Consider the following 27,566-nt stretch of genomic DNA (forward strand, 5'->3'; position numbering starts at 1 on the left):
TCAAACTGCCTGCTTTTCTCATACCAAGGGCTCCTCCAAAGTCATTTTTTTACAGTGAAATCCACATCTTCAATATCCTGAAAAGTAGAATTCATAAGTACATACATTTGGGCTCTAGGATATGTTCTGACAGGTTAATCAATGTTTCAGTGGTCAATTAAGACACACAGGATATTTTTTCAGGGACAAGTACAATTTATTTCTACATTATATTTCACATCACAAGCTGAACCACAGAAGCTGCCTGTAGGTATGTCACCTTGGGTCCTTTCTTTCTGACCAGATTGCTGGGACCTTCTGTACCATGCTGGCTTAAACTCCCCTCTGTATCTATCATGAGAATCTGATAAAATGATGGGCTCTCTCTTAAGAAAACATGCACGTACACGTAAGCACACACAAATTCAACATACAATTTTGAGGGGTTCAGCAACTCCCTGAATCATATTCTTGTGTGAAAACCCTGGTCTAAACCATGGCCTGCAGAGGGCAACAGGGCAGCTGGAGCCCACACTGAGAGCTACATTCGGGAAAGCTTGGGACGCTGTAAAACTTGATTAGTTTTTTGAAGGCACTTTTCTTTAGCATCATCATCTCTTCTGGAAACCTAGAGAAGATTCTGGCCCTGGAGGAGCCACCATTCTTCACAGAGCCATCTGTGGGCAGTGGCTTCTGAGCACTCACAGGCATGCTGTTGCAACTGAAGGAACGCACTGCCTTCTTCTTATTTTGCACGGACAAATAATTGAACAGGAAGGAAGACAGCTTGTGCTTGGTGACATCTGGGGTCTCTTCTGAAAAGCAGTCATCATCAAGTGGGTCCAGCAGGGTTTCAAGATGGCAGCTGTCTTCCCTTCTCATAGGGCTGGCTCCCATACGTTGAGGTTGCTTGATGATCTTCCTGGCCTGGGCTGGGTCATATCCTGCCCCATTGACAGACTGAAGGGACGTTCCATTGGCCAAGGCTCTGGGGCCGGTGGTTTGGGGGATGAGGTTCCCAACCTGAGGGCTGGGTTGGGAAGTACAGTGCTGACTCAGGATGAGAGTAGCAGCATCTCGAATGAGATTCCAGTCTCTCAGGATGTCATCTCTGGTGGTGAACTGGGATGTCACAGTGAAACGGATGATCAGTTTGTCCTGGATAGTGGCCGGGATGAGGAAGAGACGGCCAGCTTTAGCTAATTCCTTTAATACACTTTCTGTGAGACAATTAGGACCCTGTTTGAAGAATAAAGAGAAGTGATGTCTGTGTAGCATCCCCTCTAAATATCCCCAGAAGCCTAGTATTTCTATATCCAAAAGGCTGAACAACAACCAAATAATGTAATCATAAGCCATGGAAGATGGCGTTACCTTTAGACGAAAAACCACAAGGCCTAGGTGCCTCTTGGCAGGAATTTCAAAGAAAGGGTCATTTCTGACCAGAGACTCAAAGTATTTTGCCATTTCAGTGCCCTAAAATTGTAAATATAGAGAAAACAGATTAATAATCAGGCAATGGACAATTCTGAATAAAGTTTCATACCACTAAATGGATTTGAACCAATGGCACCTTTGAACCACAGAGTTCTGAATGGCTCCTGCCTGATTTTCTTCTCCATTTGATTTAGCTCATATTCCAAGCTGTGAAACCTCCAATGAGCAATGTCCTATTGCTTGTTACATCAGATCCACCTCAAGAATGCATTTCTGAGGGCCCTTTTTCTGGGCCTTCAGCCCAGAGCCGGAAGGCATGTGCTTTGTAATCAATGCAATCTGGCCTCATATCCTGGCTTCACAGCTTTTCAACTGGTTGAGGTGGCAAGCAAGGGCCAAGCCCATTCTCTGCATTCCTAGCCAGGTACTGGGTACAGGCTGGATCTGCCCAGAGGAAGAGATCCGTCCTTTTACTGTATGTAGAGGCCCCATGTGGGCTGTCAACAGCACTGTCTTTATCCTAAGCCTACATCTTTCCCTTGCTTCTCAAACCCTTTCACATCTTATCCCTCAAATGCTGTTTCATTACCTCCTCTCTTTCTTTACATTCAACAGAGAATATATTTTTTACATATCCTCCCCACAAACATCATAGAAAACTCTTTGCATCAGTTTAACAAGTACAGAATTTCTGTTTGGGATGACGAGAAAAGTTCTGGAAATAATAATCATGGTTGCACATATTGGGAGCACACTTAAATGTACACTTAAAAATGGTAAAGTGGTAAATTTTGTGTTATGGATATTTTACCACAATAAAAAAATTTAAAGCTTTGTACCATATTAATCTTTCACTGAAGTTTATGTCACTTTTTAAATTTTCTTTTTCTAAAAACCTAAGATTATTAACTAAACAAAGACAGGACTTAACTTTTCTTTCATTTCTAAAAAGTTTCTTCAAGCACCCACCCAGAGGGATCTCAATAAAGTATCTGCTAAGTAATTGCTATTACCCAGTTCTCTTTGAATCTCAGACTTGATACTCAATTTCAAGAGAACTCAAAGGATTTAGTTAATCACATCAGTTTTGCCCCAGTTTCTCCATTTCAGCCATTACACAGTCAGTTATATAAAGGCCATACAGACAGGTCAGGTCATCACTGACTATACTAAGTCAAGTTTGGTTTTAATGGAAAAGTTGATAAATTTGGTATCAACCAGGATGTGGAAAGGTGGAGCCAGCTGTGTGTTAGACCAGGAGAATAAGCAGGAAGGATGTTGGGGAACTTCTCTTTCTTTGAGTGCCCTGGGATCTTCCTTTTCTTTCTTTTCAGGTTTTAATCCAATCCTTCTCTTTAAGCCTCTGATCTCAGAGACAGCATTCCCTTCATGGTCACATACTCTCTTGCTTTCTTTTGCTTCCCCAGGTTCATGCCACACTCTTATTTCTTCCCTCTTACTTAAACTCCTCATTTTCTAAGAGGGGCTAAAGGAAAGTGGCTTCCTCAAGGTACCAATGGCAGAATGCAGGTCTCCCGGTCACCAAGTGCATGCTCCTCCCACCATGCTCTTCTCCTTCCTACAATGGAAGCTGATTGTGACAAGGTAGAAGCATGGGGTCAGGGGAAAGGGGAAATGGCTCAGCATCCCTGCCACCAGAAACCACCTCTATGGGTGATGAAAGCATTGCTGCTACCAGTGCCCTGAACCAATCTAAGTGGAGGGTAGGCAAAGAATTAAGGCCAAATATAGCACTTTCCTGGACCATAGCCATGCTCATTTGTTTATATACTGTTTATGGTGGCTTTTATGCTCCAATGTCAGAGTTGAATAGTTGCAACAGAAATAGTATGGCTCACAAAGCCAAAAACAGTTGTCTTTTACAGAAAGGTGATTGTAGGTGATAGGAAATGATTTATGATGATATGTTGATGATTACAGTGATCTGTTATCATTAAAAGTAGGGAAAAATGGAGGAGTGGAATGGGGGAGGAAGAGGAAAAAGAAGAAGAAGGAGGAGGAAATGAAAGAAAAATATTCATTAAATATTTAGATGAGTATTAAGCCCTGTACTAAGGCTTTATATGTATTATCTCATGGAATTACCATGATTAACCTGTGAGAGGTATTATCATTCTCCCATCTTATAAATTAGGAAGCTAAACACAGAAATTTTAAGTAATTTGTCCAAAGTCACCAAATAGTAAAGGGTAGAACAGAAAAATCAAACCCAGATTCCATTTTCTAAAGCATTACTATATTACAGAGAGATACAAATCTTGGTTTTATATAACCTTCAAGAGCTCACATAGTAGAAGATAGCATAAAATTGTGAAGAGACAAGGCCCTCCACTCTTTAGCAGTGCAATTACCATCTCTGAGCCTTGCTTATAGTATGGGGCCATCAGGGTGGCCACCCCAAGCATGGTTGTAAGACTCTAATGAAACACTATAAGGTATTTTTAAAATTTAAGACACTATGCAAGTAATAATTATGATCTCACTCAAGTTGAAGAAATAACATTAACTTACAACAACTCTGTTTTGGTTCTACTCCTTACTGTTGTGAGACATTGGTAACCTGTGAGCTCATTGTTGTATGTGTGCTTGAGCAGGTGATCTTAGGAATGCCAAGTTAGCAGTGATGAGGGCAGATAGAATAGTCAGAGAATCTCCTGGGAGGAACAAAACATAATTCTTTAACAACATTTGGAAAAGAGAAAGCAATCCAGAAGGGCAAAGCACAGGTGAGGGTGCAGAGACAGACTAGGGATACAGCTATAATGAATCAGTAAGAAGCCTGAGCTGAAATAAAGGCTGATGGCCAGGTAGTTGAAAGCCAGGCCCAGAAGTATAGGCCCAGTGTAGGTAGTGGGGGGACTGATGGGAATTCAGAGCTTTGAATTCCAAGAGGAGCATTAGGGGAGTTAGCCAGAACCTACACACAGAATATCCAGTCCTAAATTGTAAGCAAAAGAGCTTTCCTGGTGACTTGTAACTTCCACTGTCTTATTCCCCAGCCACGACCTCCAATCTTGAGTCTAAGGATCTAGAGAGAGCACAAAGTCCCTAATGTCTCCCCCTACATGCTAGGTGACAGCCACTCATTAATAAACATGGGGTTGACAAATACTTTGATGTTTATTACAAATGTAAAATTACTAACAGTAAGCAAGTCATAGGCTGGCTCAACAATTTCACTTGGTTTTGTGTTTATTTAATGAAGAAGAAATTCCCTAAAGGGAAGGTGAAAGGGGAAAGACACACAGGACAATGTCTTTGGATTTATCCACGATTTTTATCAATGGCTTTGTCTTACTCATAAGCACTTGGAGAAATGAGAGCAAAATTCTGAGTGAAGAAGTCCCACCCCTTTCATGAAGAATATGACTGAGAGACAATGCCTGTCTCACTTATTTCTGGGTCTTATTTCTAGCACAATGATTTTGTTGTTGTTGAATTAAGTTAAAATAAATTGTACCGAATAGACCTTCGGTAATACCTATTGACACAATGCAGAGATGTTTGTTCCAGACTTGGTAGGTCTACATATCCAAGCCAGACGAGCCATGTCTCAGACATAACCATAAGTGACTCAAATTTTCAGGCAGCTATGATAACCAGAATAACTCCTGAAATACATGTTCCTACCCTGGACACACAGGCTGCCCTTTGATTTATTTCCTTTCTTTCTCTGCAAAACAGGTTCTCAGGCCATCACTCCCCAGTGTTTGATGATTAACAGAAGGAATAATTAGACACTTATGCAAGGGAACAGGCAGGTAGCCCTCAGTGTTCTGCTCAGTGTCCCTCTAGCTAACAAATGACTGCCCTGAATAATCAAGTCCCGGGAGCCCAGAAACAGGCCCAAACACCTGAGCCATACACCACAGGTCCCCTGGGCAGAAACCAGCCTTTCTCCCCACAAGGACACATAGCAAGACTACATACATGTCTGACATGTGCTTGAAGATTCTTCACCCCAAAGGACCGAATCACAAACCAGAGTTTGATAGAGCGAAACCGCCGGCTCAGAGGGATCTGCCAGTGCTAGAACAAAGGAACATAGTGCTTATGATTAGAGGCAAGGGCACTGCTCCCTCACACATTCCTTGGCTTTAAAATGCTCTGCCTGCCCTGCCCCCCGGGGATACACGTTGTCATCATGACTCCCAAAGCTGTTGCTAAGGAGAAGCCAAGTCAAGTTACCCAAAGGTTGCCCTGTCACATAACCAAATCATGATGAAGGTGGCCAACAGGTATCCTTGTCCAAGAACAGGACAAGTGAAAACCAAGTCTGTGACCCTGAACCAAGAAGACATGTTGCTTCAAATGCTGCTTTAAGGGACGCCTGGGTGGCTCAGTGGTTGAGCGTCTGCCTTCAGCTCAGGTCATGATCCTGGAGTCCTGGGATCGAGTTCCGCATCAGGCTCCCTACGAGGAGCCTGCTCCTCTCTCTACCTGTGTCTCTGCCTGTGTCTCTGCCTCTCTCTCTTTCTCTCTCTCTCTCTGTCTCTATGAATAAATAAATAAAATCTTTTTTTTTAAAGTAAATACATACATAAATAAAAGAACCTAAGTCCCTCAAATTGCAGAGAATAAAGTTTTATTTCTATTGCCCCCAAAATGTAAAGTATAGTAGTCAAGATGCTACAGCCCCCCAGACCTGGGTTTCTCCTCCAGCTCAGCCACTTACTGTACAACGCCACCCACTGGCTCTTCATGAGACTGAGAAGGAACAGCACCTCCCAGGGAGGTGGCATGAAGAAAACCAATGCAAAGAGCCTCACAGGAAGTTATCAGCAAGCACTGGCTATTTAGATGATAAAAATGTAAGCTACAAATCACAGCAGTATTTCTGCCTAGAACCAAGACAATCATTATTTAATCTCATTGTCTTGTCCTGACTTCTTCCTGTGACATTCCCATGACATTCTTGTGCCCATAGGAGCCATGACTCCAGCTTTCAGATTTTAAGAACATTCACATCTGGGCCTCTGGTACACAGAAATTGACTGTTCCAGGTGACCAGATCAACGGGGCCTAAAGTTCAAGGTTGTGGGCACCATACATCTAAATATTTTCAAACCAATTTCAAACCAGTTTTGCACATCTGAAAACAGACCAAAAAGTTTGGAACACACTGGCAGTTACCAGTGATGAGCGATGTGGTTTCTAATGACCTCTTGATCCTCCAATGTCAGGAAGCTTTGCCAATTCCTGTTGACTAAAATTAAATATTTATCTCACTGATATTTATCTACTCACCTACAGGATTGCCAAATCCTCACAAATGTGCTTACCTTCACCCTCATTCCCTGACCCAGGCACTCTCCCTTTGGGGACACTCTCCCTTTGGGAATGGACAAAGTTTCTCCTTTGTCAAGTACTAAGCCTTTGTTTTCCAGCTTGGGGACTTACTTTACCAGCAGAGGGCATCAAAACCTGGACACAGGATAAAATCCCTGTGACAGGGAAAGCTGTCAACTCCATCCCTTATTATTACATAGACACTCTGGGAGAATAATGAATGGATAATAGGGGGCCTTCTCTAGAAACACTGCTTCCCAAATGGTTATGGTTAATTGGCTACTTTATCTCACCAGCAAATAAAAATAAGAAGCAGAGATTATTTTTTATTTCTTTACATTCTGTTTGTACCCTCAGTTGTTTCTCTTGTCATCTCAAAACCAATCCATGCTGACCCAGCTAGCCTATATTCTCTGCTTAGAGCAGAAAATTTGGACTTATAAAGGGTGACATGGTCTTCTTTGACTAAAGACATCCCCCAAGTCTCCTCTGTACTTCCACGATTTTGTAGGTCTACCCTGCCAAAAGCAAAACAATACCCCATCCACTAGTAGGAGCCTGATGTCAGGAAATCTAGCCCTGATTTTAGGTCCCACCCAGGGCTCAGGGGTGAAGTTCCTAAGTCTTCTTTCCCAGGATGCTGCTTATTTCTGGCTCATCTCAAATAAGGCTGGGCTTCTATTTAAAGTTACAGGCACCTGGGTGAAAAGGAGCTTGGGTCAGAGCAGAAGTGAAGACTCTCAGGATCACAACAGATAGAAGCTTCCATTTTCTAGGAGTTTCTTTGAGACTTGAAAATTGAATCCATAGAATTAGAGGTAGAGGAAGGAAAAGCATAAAGCATCACCTTCTGGATGTGGAAATATAAATAATAAGGTTCCCCTAGATCAGTGCTAAGAAAAAGTGTAATTCAGTATTTTCTGTAAAAAGTTATCTAGAAGAGAGAGAGCACCATAAAAATCTCCAGACTAATGGGAATGAACCACAGGAAGATCTTGAGATACTGGTGTGAACAAACAAACAAAAAGTTAACACGAGATCCAAAATGGGTGAAGGTTAAGATAATGCTCTTAAGTTATGATGATCCAAATGCACTTATAGGAGAATGGGTACCGTTTCCCATTTCACACTCAAACAAGAAACTTTGAATTATCCCTGAAGAGATCTGCCCCTTGGGATGATGCTATGGAAATTTTTTTAATTAAAAAAATTGCTTAAAACCTACCAGACAGGGCAGAGAAGATGAAAGAACCGTTATTCATTCTATTTTTCAACTTCTTGAGGATCTGTGAGCATACTACCTGCAATTCTAATCAAAAACCTCAAAAGTCTAAAGGAAGTGTGAGCCAGTCTGAGGGAGAATAATCACAATACAATCAAGAGATAACAGAGCCGTTATTTTAGGACTAAAAGGCCAAGACGTTTCAATTGCCCAAGGAAACAAGATAGAAGCATCTCTTTACAAACTGAATCTCATAGACATCAAGCATTGCTCTCTCTGCCTCACTGCATTAATTCATTTAATTTCATGGCAAGCCTCAGAAGCCAATATTATTATCATCATCCTCATTTTACAGATGAGGAAACCAAGATACAGAGGTTAAGTCATTTGACCAGGGCCACACAAGTTAATAAACAGAGGAACAAGGATTTAAACATAGGCCATCTGGCTTTAGAACCTCAATGCTTAACCACTTTGCTATAGTGAACCTCCGCAGCTTAAAAGAAGAAATTTTTAGCAATATCCTCCCTACCATTTATTGAGCATTTGCCACATTCCCGATACTGCTTTAAGTGATCTATGCATATGGTCCCATTTCAGCCTCATAATACCCTATGAAATTAGGGCCACTGTGCTCATTTTACAGATGAGGAAGCCATAGCTCAGAGAGGGCCACGAAGTTTCCTAAAGGCCCACTGCTGGGGTAGCATTTCAAACCAAGCTAGGCTACTCTGCTCTGCTGTCTCCCATTGGCCGCAGATATAACTGTTTTACATCTCTGTCTCCCCTACAATTAAAGGAAAAATTCCTCTTCAAACTGAGGGGTGAATCTGTAGAATTTGTTTTCCCAGGAGATTGTACAGGCTGAGAATGTGGGCAGGTTCAAGAGTCTTAGGTGCAATTAGCTGAGAAGGCCAGAACTACCTGGCAGCGTCCAGAAGCTCAGGAAGGGTACCTATGCCCCACCCCCTCCTGTGGAGCCTCCTACCTTGCCTCCATAGTCCTGGAGACAGAAGATGAAAGCCATTCAAGAAAGAAGCCTCTTTCCCTACCCAAGGAAATTCTCCACCCTTCCCTGCTGCTGGCACTAAGCAGAAAAGATGATCCAGGATGGAGACAGAAGGGAATGAATCCCCTCACAGTAGAAAAGGCATCTCTGGGAATTAAGCAATGCTATACCTATTCAGGAAATGAGTATACTGCCTCAGAGGTTGGTCTCATTTTCTAGGCTTTTTTAACAATTTTCTGGATTTCAGTCTATATACTTAGAAACCAAAGGCATAGAGCACCATATTTTGGGATGGGCTCACAGTGTGCCAATTTTGGATGGGAGCCAACATAAAGGAGACCTTCTGGGGTGCAGCAAGTTCCCATCCCAGAAGCCGTTTCTGGCCACTCACCATGAAGTCAGTGGCCACGCCAGAGTTGGCATGCCTGAGGTAGACAGGGTTCACACTGAAGGTCTGCTGCAGCTTGTATTTGTCCTTGACCCTGTGGGTTTCCAAACACACATTAGTGGCTGAGCCCTCTCCAAAGGAAGCAAGGCTTTGCCAGGTGCCGGAAGCTTGGCTGCCACACTCACCAGAACCCAGTACAGTCAAAGTGCACCATCATCCACTTGGAAGGATTAAAGGTGAAAGAATCGGCGTACTCGATGCCCTTCAGAAAGCCCCGGAACTCCGGGCACAAGAAGGCAGTGCCTGCATAGGCAGCATCGATGTGGAGCCATAGCCCCTCACTGGCACCTGAGGAGGCAAATGTCACTTGACTGGGAGGCCGGACAGAGGGGGGATGAGGAGAGGGGGGATTGTCACCAGCTGGCTCAAAGGCATCGCTTGCCTGGTGCAGTGGCTGGTGGGCTTCAAGAGAAGAGAAGAAAGAATGGCCTGCTCTGCCTGGAGGGGTTGGTAAGGCACATGAAGATGGGAGTGGGGGAGGGGCGGCCCATGGATGGGAAGGGGAGCCTCCTGAAGGGAAACTCCACAGTCACAAACGGCCTTTTTCTCTCACTGGCCAGAGGGTCAACACCCTCTGGGCATTAACCCACAGTTTCTGGCACATAAGCAACTGCCCACTAGGCCGGAGAGCAATGTTAATGGCATCCAACACAAATGGTAGACAGGGGATGTCTCTCTTCCCTAGTGGGTTTCTTGCTTGGGGATTTTAAACAATCCCATTTGGGTTTCTTCTCTGCCTATATCTTCTCCCCTGGTTTCCCAGACCCTACTATTTTCCTTTCCTTAGCCTAGAATAGAAAATATTTCATGATGCCTCCTTTATTCTGTGTTTCACATATGGCCCATTTTAAGTAGATTTTGACATACAAGTGAGAAGGCAAGAAAATCTGAGACTCTCCCACTGTTGCCTCCTAGAGAGGATGCAAGATAAGCGTTGGTCCACTACTGGGAAAATCAGTGCCCTGGCTTCCTTGTGACCTTCTGTGGCTCTTCTTAAGCTCCCTGAACTGACCAAGGAGAGGTAAGGGAATGAATGCCAGAGAGCTAGTTTCAGGTTCTCACTCTAGGGAACATTCTAAATTTCATTACTTGTCTTCCCAGCCAGACAGGGTGGACACTTACAGATGGGGCCCAGCTCTGACAGGCAGTCGAATGCACAGACCCCAGTGGTCCCCAGTGTTGCACACACCTGAGGGAAAATAAAGGAAGTTAATAGGGGAAGGTGGGCTCATATGACACAGTCAGCCTAAAAGAAAGATTTGACCACAGGTATTATCTATCTCACCCACCCCACTAGAATAGCATGTATTTCCCATTACACTTTACCATGACCCACAGTAAAAAATACATTTTATATAGCAATCTAGTACATGTGTGCATTTGAAATAAAAGCTTCACCAAGTGGTACTACTCTGGCTACAGGAATGCACTCTGCTATTTTCCATTCTTGTTTTTTTCTTATGCAGGTTATGACCCACAAAATTTATTTCCTAACATATCAAGCATAATTTATAAAACATTGTATTTGACAACCATTCTTTTTTTTTCTCCCCTGCATGTTACTTGTGTAAATTCTGCCCAAATTCTTTCCTCACTTCCAGGTCCTATCATTCTAAGCTGAGAACACATTCTGACTTACAAAGACAGGCACCAAGCCCTGCTCCTTGTCCTCCTTGATGGCTTTCTGAAGAGCTTCTCCTCGGAGTGAGAAGTTGTCATCCACAGGCAGAAACTTCATCTTAACAAGGGAAATCAAGCCAGCTTTTTCCACTGAGGAGTGAGCCTAGAAGAACAATGGAAACCTGTTAGCAGAGTCCACATGGATGAGCACCCCCCCCAAGAAACTGCAGAAGCTGGCTTTAGTAATCAAAAATAACATTTGATGTGTCTTCCCCCAAGGTTCCTGGAGAGGACCTCTGAGACTTGCGCTTCCCTGAGCTCCAGCATACTCATGTCTAGAAAAAAAATTATTCAAGAACTAAGAATCCAGAAGCCAAGCACTGATGCCAAGGTTTGGCCTGTATCAGGCAACTCACCTGGTCAGAGGCATAGGCAATGAGCCGGGCGTTCAGGGAGGACTCGTCTGCTCCGGGTTCAGATGCTTTCAACTCCAGGATTTTGTCCTTCCTTGCTGCCAGCAAGGCGATCAAGGTGGACTCACTGACTGTGCTCTGTAGTGGAAGAAAGATTACCAGTGGCGGCCTCTCCCTGTGTTCCTGGGGCATGTTACCCTGGCTCCTGCCTAAAGGGTTGTCCTTCCTCTAGACTCACAGACCTATGCCGCATTCTCCATTCACAATATGCATTCCTGGGACACCAGCCTCTCCTCCAGTTGTCCAGGGAAGTAATGAAAGCAAATTTGCACCTAATACCAACATTTTTATTAGAGAGGCCACAGAGACCAGAAAGCGAATGTTCAGCCTCTGCTAGATACAAATTTGCCTATAGATATGTTTGCTCCCCATGTAAAACTTGTTAAAAATAAAGAACTTTTCATTTCTTCACTTTAGGTATGGACATAGAATTTGCTTCTAAAGGAATATTCCCGAGAGTAGGTCCTGGCCTATAGGAGAGACTGGTCACTTTAGCCTTGGTTCTGTTGCCAAGTGCACTCATGACCTTGAGCTAACATTGCCCCTCCAGGAACTCTTCCATTTATAAAATGAAAAGTATCCCCTCAGCTGCCTCCCAGAGTGGGAATATTGATATCCAGATGAAGGCTGGATAGGATTTTGTTCTGGCTATGACTATAGGAATCCTGTGGGCCCCTCAGCAACCCCACAGAATTCTTAAAAGTCTTTGGTGTCCTTGCTTTTCAACCCTTGAGGTGACCCACAGCTGATAGCTCCCTGCTACAAAGCCTGGCAGACAGTATAATGGGGAGTGGTATGGATCAGACCCCACTAGATATTCAGCAGCTGGAAATCACTCTGCAACAAGGAAGCCAGCGGAATAGTAATAATAGTGCCACCTTCCATCTACATGGCTCTTTGTGGTTTACAAAACATTCTGTCAACCTCTTGGCTCCTCATAAAACCTCTCTGAGGTACTTGTGATTCCTCCCTACAGTTGAGGATAGCAATGCTCAGAGATGTTACAGGACTGAACCAAGTTTACACGGCCGATGAATTATAGGAGAAAGCACCATTTGGATATAGACAAGCAAGTGTTTGAATCTTCATTCTTCCACTTACCAGCCGTGCAACTGGGGCAAGTTTTTAACCTCTCTGAGCTCCAGTGCTCTGATCTCAAAAATTGGCAATCGTCCTATTTACGTACAGAGTCCTTGAGATAATTAAATGAAAAGCAAGATCATGTATGACAGACATGTCTCCCAGATATGATATCTGAGGTTGTAACGATCTGCAAACAACCCATAAGGTTCACAGCATGCAGTAATCTGCCTTCCTTCTGTTGATTTTCAGACTGGAGTGGGAGAGGGAGTCACTCAGATAGCAAATGAGCCCAGCAAACTTTCCAGGTCTCATCTCAGGACAGTGTGGCTATTTTTATTTTAAAGAAGGGCCTATTTGAATAAAGGGGAAAGGAGAAAAAATGAGTGGGAAATATCAGAAAGGGAGACAGAACATGAGAGACTCCTAAATCTGGGAAACGAACAAGGGGTGGTAGAAAGGGAGATGGGCAGGGGGTGGGGGTGACTGGGTGACAGGCACTGAGGGGGGCACCTGATGGGATGAGCACTGGGTGTTATTCTATATGTTGGCAAATTGAACACCAATCAAAAATAAATTAATTAATTAATTAACTAAAAAATAAAAGAATGAAGCTAGTTGAAAACAGACTTAAAAAAAAAAGAAGGGCCCATTTATTGTTCATATCCACTCTTTGAGGAAGACATTGTTGTCATATTGTTAGTTAATATTACCTCTATCTTATAGACCATAAAACCAGGAAAGTTACATATTAGAATAGAATTCAAGAATTAGGGGGGTTCTCAAAGGTCTCAGAACCAAGCCCTCATGAATGTCAAGGGTTTATAGATGTGAAAGTACCTAGCAATGTGCATGGTCTATGGGAGGCACCCAGCAAGCTCCACTGTGCTGACAACTCTTAACAAAAAAAGAAATCTTTTGAGGAACTACTATTTGACAGATATCCAAATGATAGCGCTACAGGATAAGATAAATCAATTTATGTTGCTCATTTTTCTCACTGCCAAGGGTCTTCTGGACCCAGGAGGGAGGGAGAGAAGGCTCCACTTGCCTTCTCTTTTCCTTCTATCATAAGGTGTTAAGTAAGACAAGAAAGGGGAGTGGTTGAGTTATAAACTAAGAAACCTCAATCGAGCAATACTAGAAATGTGATAAAGTGCTGACTTCTTAATCTTTTTCAAAGAAAAAAAAAAAAAGGAAGAGTGGAGGTGGTAGCAGTGATGGGAGCGGTGGGAGTGGTGGAGGCGGTAGCGCTGACGGCGGAATCAGTGATCATGGTGGCAGTCAGGATGATGACGGTTAATGGCAAAAGGATGATGGCAGTGATAGTGGTGGAGGGGGTGACATAGGGGAACCTCCGTGGAAAACAGGAGAATGGCCTGGGCAAGAGTTCAGCTTATCTTTCACTACTTCACCCCCAAGCTGGAAGGAGCTTTGCCAAGGTAGGCACCTGCAGGACACCTCCTCCCTGGCTGCCAGGGTGGTGATGCAAGAAGTGCTCTGGGAGTCCCAGCATTTTTGCCAGCCAGTCCATGACGTTCATCTCCAGCTCCGTGCATGCAGGACTGGAAGCCTGAAAGAGGGAAAGCAACTTCATCCAGACAGCCCCAGGACACCAAGATGTGCCCCCACACTCGCCAGCCCCCGAAACACATCTGTCTCTGCCCCCAGGCCTCCCCACATCCCTACCCTATCAATGGGAACCTGACCTATCTTCCCCCTGGAGAAGGGGTCTGTGTCAGGCTCTGTGCCCCATTTCCATCCAATCCTCTCCCAGACATAAAGGGAAATGAATGTAGGGCTTTGAATTGATGCCCCACCCTCAGTGAGGTAGAGTCTTTCTTAACTCCAAAATTCTGTGGAGAAACAGCCCTAGGAATTAATGATTGCTTCCATTTGGCTTCGCTAGTCCCTAAAATGCCCAGTTGAGCAGCATTCTGAAAGCCAAAGGCAAGTTTTAGGACTGAGAAAGAAAGCATGCTTTCCTGGAAAAGATAGTAACTCTCTCCCCTTCCCCTTCCCAGCCCTCCCCACCCCACCACCCCCATCCCCAACACAACCTATACCAGTTTGGGCTTAAAATATAAAGCTGTTTTAGGAGGCTTGTGGCACAATTCAAGGTAGGTCGGTTCTTAGGGTGTTATATTAAGTGAAGTCTGAGGATATATCCCTAACCCCTCACAGACAAGAACACAGGGGAAGTTGTACCCATAGGTATGAAAGTGCTTAGTTAGGATCACAAACTGTAGCAATAACCAGATCTCAGTCCAAATGCCATCTGTGTCTCTGTGAGTTGCGTGATCCTAGGGAGACAGATTACCTAAGCCTCAATTTCTTTATCTACTAAATGGGCCAATACTCATGATTCCATAGTGTTAAAGGATAAAATGAGATAATTTCTATAAAGTTCAAGCTCAAAGAATGTAGCCATTGTTAATAGTTAACTTATATCCCATTCAGAGATTAGGACAAAATATGCCTGCCCCAGGATGTCACTTTCTGCTACATCCCCCAGTTGCCACTGGTTACAGTTACAGCCATTGCTACTCACCCAGGTGAATCCCAAGCAGTTGATGGCATCTGCCAGCATGTCTCCCAGCAGTGATGGCCAAGAGGTGAGGGCTGGGTAGTAGGCGTGCATGTGGGGGCTTTGCCAGTGAACCACCTAAAGGCAGAGCATGTCCATGTATGGCACCAGGAAGCATGTCTGGGAGTCTTTCCTCTACCAGAGACTCTTCCTGGCAAGGGGAGGCACCCATTCTAGAGATGGGCTGACGCTTTTAAGAGAGTCAAGTAAATGACACAACTCCATAAAAGTAAAACATATTCATGGCGTTCTTGCCACCTACATTTCTCATATCCTAAGCTGCTTCATCAGTGGAGCATTTCTACATATGCAAAGACCAGAAGGGAATATGCAAAATTAAAATTGGTATAGTAATTAGGGTTGTAAATTCTGGATAGTGTTCACATTAGTCTCCAATGCTCATCCCCTAATTCCACCCCGCCCAGAAATAAAAGGAAGAGGAGCCTATGAGCTCCAGAAGAAGAGGCTGCTTGTCCCATCCAGTTTCTTGCAAAAAGCATCCTTTGTTTTATGGGTTGCTGAGCTCTCTGGGCACACAGCTCCTGCAAAGGGTGAGTGAGAATGGATTCAAAGCTGTCCTTCGTTTCCCAGAGAACATGAAGAAAGGAGAGAAAAGGACAGGAGGAGTGCCAGTCCAAGGGCGGGACCCTTACCTCCAAGTTAACCCCTGAGCCCACACTCAGACTGAAGAACGGGACGTAGGCAGGAGCAAGGGGAATGGACAAGGCCCCACTCTAACAGGCTCATTGGCCTAATTATCTAATCTGGTTTCATTTCTCTGTTGATGAAGATGCCCTGTCCATTTCTGCATTCATGTTTTTGAGCAACGCTGTGTCTCCTGACAGGACCTTCCAAAACCTGCTAATTCCTAGAAAGCTACTAAATACTCATTTCTTCCACAAACATGTTCCCAGCTCCCCAGCCCCCTTTGGTCCTTTCCCTGAATCCAGGGAACACTCTCATTCTAGATGTCCCACCCTACTGAAAACTCATTAGTCAATACCCTAGTGTACCAATATTTAGGGTGCAGAAATTCTTTTATTCCCTCACCGGCAAGAACAGTGTCCTAGACAGTGTATATGATAGAAGGAGCATATAATTCAATTGCAAAGACAGGTTCCAGTCCTACCTCTGTCCCTAACCAGCTGTGTGACTTTGTAGGTTTATTGTGAAGCCACTGAACTTAAACTCCCCATGTTTGGAGGGGTCTTTTTTGAGAACCATACTTAATTTTATTTTCTTACAGGGGATCTCAAAATGTATATATGGTTAGGAACCCATGAAAACAGGATACTCCTCTGCACCTTTCTTAACCTCAGTTTCCCAGCATAAAACAAATCCTGTTTCCTAGGGCTGTCACGTGGGTTGGTCTGGGAGGAAATTTGCAAAATGTAAAGCACCAATGTTAATGGTCAATTAATCACATGGTGGTAGATACATCATATATCCCGACTTGACTCTTAGATAATCAGACCTCTTCTTCTGCTTTTCGCCAGGCAAAATGTGTGGAAGGTAACAACAATATCCCCCATGTTCCCGTGCTTCATCTTACTTAATTCTCACAGCACCCCTGTGAGATAGGTTCTCCCATTACCCCTGTTTTACAGACGAGAATCAGGGCTGGCTAGTGTGAAGCAGCAGCCCCAGGATCATACACACCTCACAGGGACAGATGACAGTGCCAAGACAGAAACCCGGGGCTGTCTGACCCCAGGGCCCAAGCTCCTAAGCAGGACGGGTGCCCTGCCTTCTCTCCTGGTGCTGCTCTCACTCCCCCATGAGGAGCAGAGGAGGTTTTTCTAACCAGAGTTGGAATTAAAGCAGCAGGGCAGTTATTCTTTTTGTGTCTAGGAGAAGGCAGGAAGGGAAAAATCAATCCAGTCTTCAATGAGGTGCTGATCAACATGAGAAAGCTAAGGGCCAAGTGCTTTCAAGCTGTCTCTCAGAGGCTGGGACAGCCTCTAAGATGAGTTAGAAGACTGGGTCCTCATTATCGGTGCCCTTAGTAACAGTATTTTGGAAACCCCAAAAAAGGGCTTCCATCTCCTAACCCTATCAAGAGGCAATTATCTGTTCTTGCAAGATAAATTTGATAAGATAAGCCAGAGGAACCCTTATCAAAAACAGACAGACCTCTCGTTCCAGAAATGAGCCTCTCTCACCACACCCCCAGCAACTGCTGGAATTGCAATCCAGCAAATCAGCTCATTTCCGCCTTCTCTGACCGTTGCTCAGTCTCACTACCAAATTACAGTTGGCCCCTCAGCAGATTATATTTTACAGAATGAAATCCATGAGATAATCTTATCAGGGAGCTAGCCTCCCTGGTAAAGTTTACGATATGGAAATTTTCAAAAGATGCTTATGAAATAGGCTGAGTGGTCAGAGAGAGATGAGCAATTGGCTTTGTACAAACTTGCCAACCAATAAGTTTGTGCCAACTTATTCTGAGTTTGGATAATTTGTCATTTTTGCTTCCAGGCATATTTCTGTCCCATCTAAAGCATTTAGGGGATGATAGAAGCAAATCGCAAGTCAGTCTCAGAAAGTTTATGGACACACGTGGTTTGGGACACCAATGCCCCTAGCAGAGAGAGTGAAGAGGACAGCCCTGTGTGTTGGGGTCCCGCTGAAGGGTGGTGCCTGGGTGCACAGACTCAGGCTGGAGTCTGCAGTGTGGGAATAAGACTGGCCCAGGCTTAAAATCTTGGATCTGCCAGCCACAAATTCTATAACTTTGAGAAAACAATTAACCTCCCTGAACCTCAGTTTGTAAAACTGGGGATTGTAGGATCACTGTAGGAGAAAACAAGCTAACCTGTAATGTGGCCCAGCTAGTGCCTGGTACATGGCCTGGAGCTTGGTACAAAGTAGCCCTTCTGTGGGAGGAAGACTGCGCACTTTTAGCATGAGCACCCTGGCACAGCTCCTTGCCCCTGGCAGCCAGGGACAGTGTCATAGCCCATGGAGTCGGGCTCCAGCTCAAGCACCAGCCAGCCTCTGTCTGGTTGCCAGCCCTGCCAGTGCAGTCACCAGGCTGTCCTCTCCATCACTGGAAGTACAGATGATTCAGGGAAAGTTCCTTTCTACTCCTGAAAAGCAGCTCAATCATGAGACCTCCGCTGGGTAGCAAAGGACACGATTCCCACCTCATGAAGGGGAAAAGAGGGGTCTGACGGGGCCTCATTCAACTCCCCGGGCCTCTCTACAGTGACAGTCAGGGTACCCTCAGGGAGGGGGTGTGTTCTTAGCCACCTTTTTTCCCTTCAGTGAGTCTCAGCATTCTGCAGGAGAGTCCCTGGCTCTGCCTGGCTGGGGCTTCAGGGACTGTCTCCAGCCTCCTCTCTGTCATGCTCTCCACATTGGCCTTTCCCCTCAGACCCAATTTTCATTCTCATCTCATCCCATTAGATTTCCATACATCTGGCAGACTAGGTCCTGGTGCTGGCTCCCTCCACCCTCCCACCTGGCACTACAGGACAGCCCTGGCATCAGAAACCTAATTTCAAAGTCCTGGCCTTCTACGTGCCCACAAGACAGGCTACATACCCGAGTGGCAAGCTTACCCAAGGCAGGCTTCTCTTCAGGCACTGCCCACCCTCCTATGCTCTGAAATCCAGAATCACCCTTGTGGTGACAAGTATCTCACCCCAGGCATGATGATTCGCTCAATGTCCCCAAAGATGTTGTCCCAGCTGTCGGGTTCCTCAGGAGCACTCTCAGGCAGCTGGGCTCGCAGGTAACCAGGCCGCACATCCGGAGTCACGCGCCGCTCCCGCACGGTGCTCAGGTACTGGCAGATGTAATCCACCATCTCTTTTCCTACAAGGGAGGAGGAGACACCAGCCTCAGGTCCCCCAATTGGGCCAGGCCAATTCATGCCCAACCCCCTCAGGTGAGGGCCAAGATACTTGGTGAAGGACAGGGATTCATGGGCTAATGGGGAGAAGGTCTGATCCCTAGCATCAGCCTTGTCTTCAGCATTTAAAAATAAGTGAGGGTGAGGGTGCCTGGCTGGCTCAGTCAATAGAGTATGTGACTTTTGATCTCAGGGTCATGAGTTTGAGTCCCACAGTGGGTGTGGAGATTACTTAAAATAAAAAAAGAGGGATCCCTGGGTGGCGCAGCAGTTTGGCGCCTGCCTTTGGCCCAGGGCACGATCCTGGAGACCCGGGATGGAATCCCACATCGGGCTCCCGGTGCATGGAGCCTGCTTCTCCCTCTGACTGTGTCTCTGCCTCTCTCTCTCTCTCTCTCTCTCTCTCTCTGTGACTATCATAAATAAATAAAAATTAAAAAAAAAAAAAAAGAAGGGGGGGGTGCCAGTCAGGCCACCAACTCTTGGTTTCAACTCAGGTAGTGATCTCAGGGTCATGGGATCAAGGCCTGAATCAGGCTCCAAACTCAGCACAATCTGCTTGGAACTCTTTCTCCCTCTCTCCATCCCAACCTCCACCCCACCCCACCCCCACCTCCTGGCTCCCTCTCTCTCCCTCAAATGAATAAATAAATATTTTTTAAATGAATGAAAAAATAAGTGAGGGAATGAATGACCACTGGAAGGAGTGTGTGAGTGAACAAATGAACAAGATGGAAACTCATGAAGTATAAAACTCAAGCACCAAAGTGAAATACTAATTGTTCCTCCCCTTTCCCTTACCCATATCAACCTTGATTATCTCTCCTGCCTTTCTTTTCTTCTCAAAAACAGAACATCTAATTAAGTCACTACCTTACAGGTTTACTAGAAACTCTGTGGCACTTTCCAAAAATTGATACACACACACACACACACACACACACACACACACACACACACACATTGTACTGTTTGTTGACACAGATGGCAAGTGCCTGTGCCAGGTTCTGATACCAGTTGAAAAATCTACTTGTTCACTATTCCCACTGGACCAGTAATTTCTCACTTTTGGACCAATGGATTTCTTTAAGAATCTGATGAAAACTATGAATTTGCACACACACACAGAAAAATGGTGTAGGTGGCACCTGGGTGGCTCAGTGGTTGAGCATCTGCCTTTGGCTCAGGTCATGATCCTGGTGTCCTGGAATCAAGTCCCAAGGGGAGCCTGCTTCTCCCTCTGCCTGTGTCTCTGCCTCTCTCTATGTGTCTCTCATGAATAAATAAATAAAATCTTTTAAAAAATGATGTAAAATTTCTGAGGTTCATGTCATCCCTAAAGCACAACCATAGACTTAGACTACAAGCCCTGCACTAGCCGGAAGTTTTAGGAAAATGCAAGACCACGTATTTTTGTTTGTTTGTGTCCCATTTTTATTTAAGTTCTTGTTAGTTCACATATAGTGTAATATTAGTTTCAGGAATATGCAAAATCAGGTCTTAATTATTCAATCTCTCTCCCTGTTTGCACCAACACCTCAATGCTTAGGATATTTCTTAGATGCTCACCAAAAAGAAGAAGAAGAAGAAGAAGAAGAAGAAGAAGAAGAAGAAGAAGAAGAAGAAGAAGAAGAAGAAGAAGAAGAAGAAGAAGAAAGAAGAAGAAGAAGAAGAAGAAAAAGAAGGAGAAGGAGAAGGAGAAGGAGGAGGAGGAGGAGGAGGAGAAGGAGAAGGAAGGAGAAGAAGAAAAAGAAAAACCCAAATGAATGACCAAATAAATAAGGAAGAAAAATAGCCGACTCAAATACTCTGAAGCAACTTTAAGTTATTTATTTTTTTCTCCCCTTTCATGTCTCCAGGACAGGGTCTCAGCCCTCAGTGGCTCTGTCTCTTGCTCCCTCTGACTCTCTCTCTTTGCTTCTCTCCCTCTCTGGGTCTGGGTGTTCATTCTCCCTCTCTGTCTCTCTCAATAACTTATAATCCCTCCTTAGTACCCCTTAGGCTCCTTACCCCTGTAAAAATAAAATAAGATAAAATAAAGAAAAGGAGAAGGAAGCTGATTTCTAGCCTCGGCACCAGCTCATGCAAGATTTTCGTGAGCACACTCTGCCTTCTACCCAGAAAATCCCAGAAAAAGATTGCAAAAGAGACAAAGAGAGGTTTCCACATCCTTCTCTCTGCTCCAACCCTCCCACAGCTGATGCCTCTCTGGACTGCAGCAGCACCCAGCAGAGCTCGGAGGGCCTGACCCAGCGCCGCACTTGTCCAGGGGCAATACGAAATGTGTTTGTGTTCTACACCCAGGATAAATGTCCACGGGAAGCTGCCCAGGGCTTTTGGGAAGCACTGGGGTTAACCAGTTCACGCTTAGGTGTCAAGGCTGCCAGCTACTTAGTGAGTTATATCCAGGGGGAGGAGAGAGAAAAAGTTGGATTTAACATGGGACAATACCTCACAGCAAAGAAATTTTAGGTAACATACCTTACCAGGGGGGATGGGGATACAAAAAAGTCACAGAGCAAAAAATTAGAAGCAACTACCATCCGCCTCTCTTAAGGAGCCATGCCTGAAAACAGCCTAACCGTTTGGTTTTTCTCATTACACGAGGCTTGAGACATAGTAGCTGCTCACTAAATATTTGTGAAATGAAGGACTAAGTAAAGGACCAGTGCGGGCAGATTCGCACACGGAGAAGTGAATATAAACGACAGGATTTTTGCGGTGACTGCAGAATACTCAGGGAGATTTTGTTTTCCCTGCCTCAGAATATGAGGCAATATTTTGGCATCGCGTGGACCGGGAATCCAAACCCTCTATTCGTGAGAAAAGGGATGGGAAATGGGTGTCCGGGGAGAGTGGGAGGATGAGAGGAGTGGGAGGGAGAGGAGGAGTGAAGGAGGGCTTGAGAAAGTTTTCCATTCTGGTTTGACATGCCTTTCTCAGGAAAAATTCTGTGGAAACCGACTCTCAGGAGGGCAATCCTAACGTGCCAGCTAAATGACCCCCCGCCCCCGCCGAGGGGCAGCCCCCCAGCTCCAGGCCCTGCGGAGCCACCGGGGCGGGAGCCCACGGCTCACCTCTCTCTCTGTACTCCTCGGGCTCCATCATCTCCCCGGGCAGCGGCGGCTCCTTCTCACTGACGCTGGGAGGAGGTGGAGGAGGCACTCCTGGGCGGCCAGTGTGGGCCCTTTATTTAAAGGGTTTTCCCTTCTTCCACCTTAGCTCCACCCTTCAAAGGCCCTTCCTCTAGGCTTAATGAACTCCACCCCTTTTCCCCCCAATTCTGGTCCGGAGATCCAGGATAAAAGGCACTTCTAAATTAAACAGTGCACTTAGCAACCCAAACCTGCAGGCAGCCTTTCCGCCCAGGACTCAGACCATAGAGCCCCCTCCTCGGCCGGACCAAGCGCCAGCTCCGAAGCCCAGAACGAAGCCAACAGGGTGCAGAATGAGAGGCACAAATTATCGGTATTATTCCTGCTATTGCTTCTCCGTCAGCAGCAGGGAGGGAAGAACAGGCGCGTACAGAGATGCTGCCCTGCTGGCCGCCTGGTGCTCAGGGACACGCAGATATTATCACCTAGCACCGTGGAGTTTTTAAATTACCACATAATAGTTACTGCTGTAGAGAGATGAGAAAACACAGATAAGCAAAAAGAATAAAAATGGAAACATCACCCAGACTTCATGGCTTTTAGCACTTGTGTGTGCATGTGTGTGTGAGAGAGAGGGCGCGCAGACACTACCGTGAGGAGGGCAACACGACTCCTGGAGCTTCTTTCTGACGAAAACTGTGATCAAATGCACGCTCTGATTTCTCCCCAGCGGCATAAATCTTTCACCTTTCCCTAAAGACTTCTGTGGAGAGGGAATAATTAACAAGTGGTTAAACACAGGGCGCCTGGGTGGTGCAGTCGGTGAAGCGGGGACTTGGTTTGGGCTCAGGTCATGAGCTCAGGGCCTGAGATGGAGCCACACATCAGGCTCTGGGCTTAGCGGGACTCTGCTTGAGATACTGTCTCTCTCTCTCTCTCTCTCTCTCTCTCTCTCTCTCTCTCTCTCTCTCTCTCTTCTCTCTCTTTCTGCCCCTCCACCTCCTCTCCAGCCCCCCACCCAGCTTTCACACATGCACTCTCTCTCTCAAACAAATATATAAATCTTTTTACAAAAAGTGATCAAATGCTTTCAAATTGCCAAACAGAACAGACTTTTTGTTTGTTTGTTTCTGGGGTTCATCTTTCTTGTCCTCTTGATGGCATTGGACAGTTACTACTTCCTTGTCCTTGAGGCAGACAGTCTCTCTGGGCTTCCAGGAAATGGTCTGTCACACTCTGCCTTCTACCTCTCTGCTATCTGTCCCCCCCGATCAGGCTGTAGATATTGGCATGCTTCGGGACATTGCCCTCCCCTCATCTTTCTCCCTGGATGGCCTTATCTATTTTTGCAGCTTAAATGTTCCTTATGCAATATCCACACAGGTATAAAGCCCATGTCAAACGTATACCATGAGGCCCTCTCAGTTTCTGAGCTTCAAAATCTTTTATCCAACTGCCTACCTGTCAAATCCCTTTGCATGGTATCAACAGATTCCGTGTCTGAGGAGAAACCTCTCCCTGGTTTGCAGATGGCTGCCTTCTTACTGTATCTTCTCATGAGGAGGAAAGAGAGCTCTAGGACCTTCCTCTTCTTATAAGACACTACTCCCTTTATGAAGGTTCCACCCTTCAGAACTTACCTAAACCTAATTCTCTCCTAATACTATCACTTTGGGTGTTGGTAGAAGCTGGTGAGAGAATCATTCATGGGCTCTGCATTATTTGTACAACTTCTTCTGGATTTATAATTATTTGGAAATAAAAGGGTTTTTTAAATTGTTACTGAAAAATGTACAGTGAGATACCACTTCACACCCACTAGGATGATCTCGGGGTGGTGAGTTCAAGCACCATGCTGGGTGTAAGGGGTTACTTTAAAAAGGACAAACAAAGACAGATAATAATAGATGTTGGTGAGGATGCGGAGAAACTGGAACCCTCATATATTGCTGGTGGGAATCTAAAAATGACGTAGCCAGTTTGGAAAACAAACCCTTCTTCAAAAAGCTAAATATAAAGTTCCTTTATAAATTAGTAATTCCCCTACTAGGTATACACTTAAGAAAAAAAGAACATTTTTGCACACACAAAATTCATACATGAACGTTCAGAGTGGCATTATTCATAATAGCCAAAAAATGGAAACAACCCAAATGTCCATCCACAGATGAATGGGTAAATAAAATGTGGTATATCCATACCACAGAATATTATTCCACAATAAAAAAGAACGAAGCATTGATCCATGCTACCACATGGATGAACCTTGAAAACATACTAAGGGAAAGAAGCCAGACACAAAGGACCATATATTGTATGATTCTATTTTTATGAAATGTACAGAATAGTCAGAAAGATATTAGACAACAGAAAGCAGGTTAACTGGTTACCAGGGCCTGGGGCAGAGGGGAAGGAGTCAGAGGTTGACAGCAAAGGGTAACAGAGTTTTGGGGGGGAAAGGGTGATGAACAAATTTTCAAATTGATCCTTGTGATGGTTGCACAACTCTGTGAATATACTAAAAGCACTGAATTATTCATTTTAAATGTGGGATTTTACAGTATGGGAATTATATCTGAGAAAAGTTGTTGATTAAAAACAAACACACACACACACACAAAACAGATGGTGAAGAACAGTATGCCTGAAGAACATAGGTCTTTGGGGAAAAAATGGCCTAGTGGATTTGGATTCCAGCAATATTGCCAATAGTATAATCTTTCATGGGATCAGGGGTGGAGAAGTAATATTTTGACAGTGGTATTAGCTGACATTTATCTAGCACCTAAAAAGTACTAAGCACCAAGTCAGACATTTTAAATAGAAAGGCTTACTTTCTCCTCAAGCATTGCATCTATTATCTCTCCTCTATCCTTCTGCAACTCCAGTTACACTATGTTAAACTTTGTTACCTTATCTCATGTATATAATATACATAGCATTTATGTGTGTATTATATATGTTATATAAGCTATATAAATTACATAGATATATATATAAATATATATACCATTCTTTTCTTTATTTTCCATCTCCTTATCTCTCTGAGTTTCAGTTGGAAATTTTTTCTGCCCTATCTTTGAGTTCACTTTTCAGATGTATCTAATATGATAATAAAAACTAGTTATTGATTTCTTAATACGCTATTGTATTCTTTCAGTTGAAAATTTTTCATTTGGTTCTTTTTTTTACAGCCTTTAATTTCTCACTAAATCTTTTAATCTTGACTACTATTTCCTTGAACACAATAAACTTTTTTAAAGTGCCACTAAACGATATAAAAGATCCATATAGGGCAACCCTGGTGGCCCAGCAGTTAAGCACTGCCTTCGGCCCAGGTTGTGATCCTGGAGACCTGGGATCGAGTTCCACATAGGGCTCCCTGCATGGAGCCTGCTTCTCCCTCTGCCTCTGTCTCTGCCTCTCTCTCTCTCTCTCTCTCTCTGTCTGTAATAAATAAATAAAATCTAAAAAAAAAAAAAGTCCATATAAGTGGAGAGACATACCAGATTCTCAGAGAGAAGACTCACCATCACAAAGACACCATTTTTCCTAAGTTAATTTATAAATTTAACACTATCCCAGTGAAAACCCCAGCAAGCCTTTTGGTGTTCTGTTTTGGATTTCATTAGCTATTTTATAGTTCATAAGGAAAAATACATAAACTGGAATAGTAAGGAAAACTCTGTAAAAGAAAAGTAACTAGAAGGTTCTGTTTTTACCAAGAAGGTATTAAAATATATTATTAATCCTCAATAATTAAAAGAATGAAAAACTGACGTATGAACAGACAAATGGAAAAATAAAGTCAAATACATATAGGAGTTTAGTGTATAATAAAAATGGTATCTCAGATTGGAGGGGAAAAGATGAACTATTTAGTAAATAGTGCTGGAATAAGGAGAGCCATCTGGAAAGAAGTAAGTTGGATTCCTCACACCAAGAACTTATTTTTTGGGAAGCCTCAGTGGCTCAGTGGTTGAGTATCTGCCTTTGGCTTAGGGTGTGATCCTGGAGTCCAGACTCCCTTGCGGTATGTTCAGTAAACTTCCATCCCCTTTGCTCTGCCAGCAGTGATTCCAACCACCCGCACCCCCAGCTTCCAGCAGGTCGTCACCTCACATTTGAGGGCCCTCATCTGATCACTTAGGTGTCACAAATCATACCTAAGTAAAGCTGTTTAAAAAAATTAAGATGAAAATTCCATGGAGAAAATTTAGGAGCTCTGCTCCTTTGAAGATGGAGAAAACCTATCTGAAGAAAGGGATCCTTTTCCTAACTGACAGCAAGGCTCCATGTGGACTGGCTGTGCCATGACCTAGCCAGTGGCTTGGAGTGGTTGGAAGGGAGTGAGCCCATGTTGGGTGGGGAGGCAACACTGTTGTCCATCTGGCCTCCATGTTCCTGGGTCCCCAGCTCAAGCAGTTCCCCCTTCCAAGCAGGTGTGAAAAACACAGGAGAAAGTCTCCAAGGGAGGGGTAGCTCCTGCTTTCCCCTGCACACTCCCCCCCATATTAGATTCTTTTGAGTTCCACTTCTGGTGGCTTCTTCCAGGAAACCAGTTCATGGTCTGGGAGTGGGGGAGAAAAGGGAAATGATCCCCAGGGCTGCCTGGGGTGGGGTCTGAGCTCCCACCTTCCCCTGCCCCCACCTTCTACTGCACTTTCCTCCCTACCCCACATCCAAAATCTGCTTCCTTCAGTTTGTAAAGCCTTTCTTCTACCTGGCTCAAAATCCAAAAATCATTAATTTAACCATATTAAAACACACACACACACACACAAGTAAAGTCAAAAGATACTGACAAACTGAAAAAAATATAACTCACAGTAAAAGAGCACACACAAAAAAAGACTAGCACACTAATAAAAAAATTGGGCAAAGAATAGTAAGAGAGATGAGCAAAAAGGGGAAATATAGAACCCATAATCGAGAAAATCAACTTAAATCTACAATTAGGGGTGTCTGCGTGGCTCAGTGGTTGAGTCTGCCTTTGGCTCAGGTCGTGATCCCAGGGTTCTGGGATCAAGTCCCACCTCAGGCTTTAAAAAATATAAATAAATAAAGATTTTTTTAATGGCTATGTCCACATCTTCCAGGCTGTAAATTCCATAAGAGTCAGGCCCCATATGGGTTTTGTTTACCACTTTAGCACCTGTCATCTTGCACAAAGTAGGTTAATAAATACCGGTTGAATGGAAATCTTCAAAATCCTGGTTGGAGTGGAGGGTAAAGAATGGGAAGGAGGGCAAGGGCATGGTCAAGACCTGTGATTTCTAGAAAATGGAGGTCAAGTTGGCTTCTTGTAGCTCAATCCTTTGTTACACGATTACTCAAATGTGCCATTTGGTTTCACAAAGAAACAATAAAGACCATCAGAAATGGATTTAAGCATTTTCTGAGTAAAAGTGGAAGGTTGCAAAAGTCAACCTCCCACAATGGAAAAA

General features: G+C 44.3%; 1 protein-coding gene across 1 annotated transcript; it reads right to left on the reverse strand.

Annotated features, from left to right (window-relative positions):
- Positions 1-15: 15 nt before the first annotated feature.
- Positions 16-22,408, reverse strand: HDC (histidine decarboxylase). Its single transcript, XM_025472823.3, has 12 exons — positions 22,102-22,408; positions 18,815-18,987; positions 15,130-15,243; positions 14,029-14,151; positions 11,442-11,576; positions 11,045-11,188; positions 10,528-10,594; positions 9,531-9,693; positions 9,349-9,439; positions 5,368-5,466; positions 1,354-1,455; positions 16-1,218 (listed from the first exon to the last, which is right to left on the reverse strand). Exons 1-12 carry the CDS (start codon positions 22,130-22,132, stop codon positions 469-471), a joined length of 1,992 nt encoding a protein of 663 aa, XP_025328608.3. The 5' UTR covers positions 22,133-22,408; the 3' UTR covers positions 16-468.
- Between the last annotated feature and the right edge of the window lie 5,158 nt (positions 22,409-27,566).

The sequence above is a fragment of the Canis lupus genome, chromosome 30, assembly GCF_003254725.2.
Source record: "Canis lupus dingo isolate Sandy chromosome 30, ASM325472v2, whole genome shotgun sequence".
Taxonomy (NCBI): domain Eukaryota; kingdom Metazoa; phylum Chordata; class Mammalia; order Carnivora; family Canidae; genus Canis; species Canis lupus.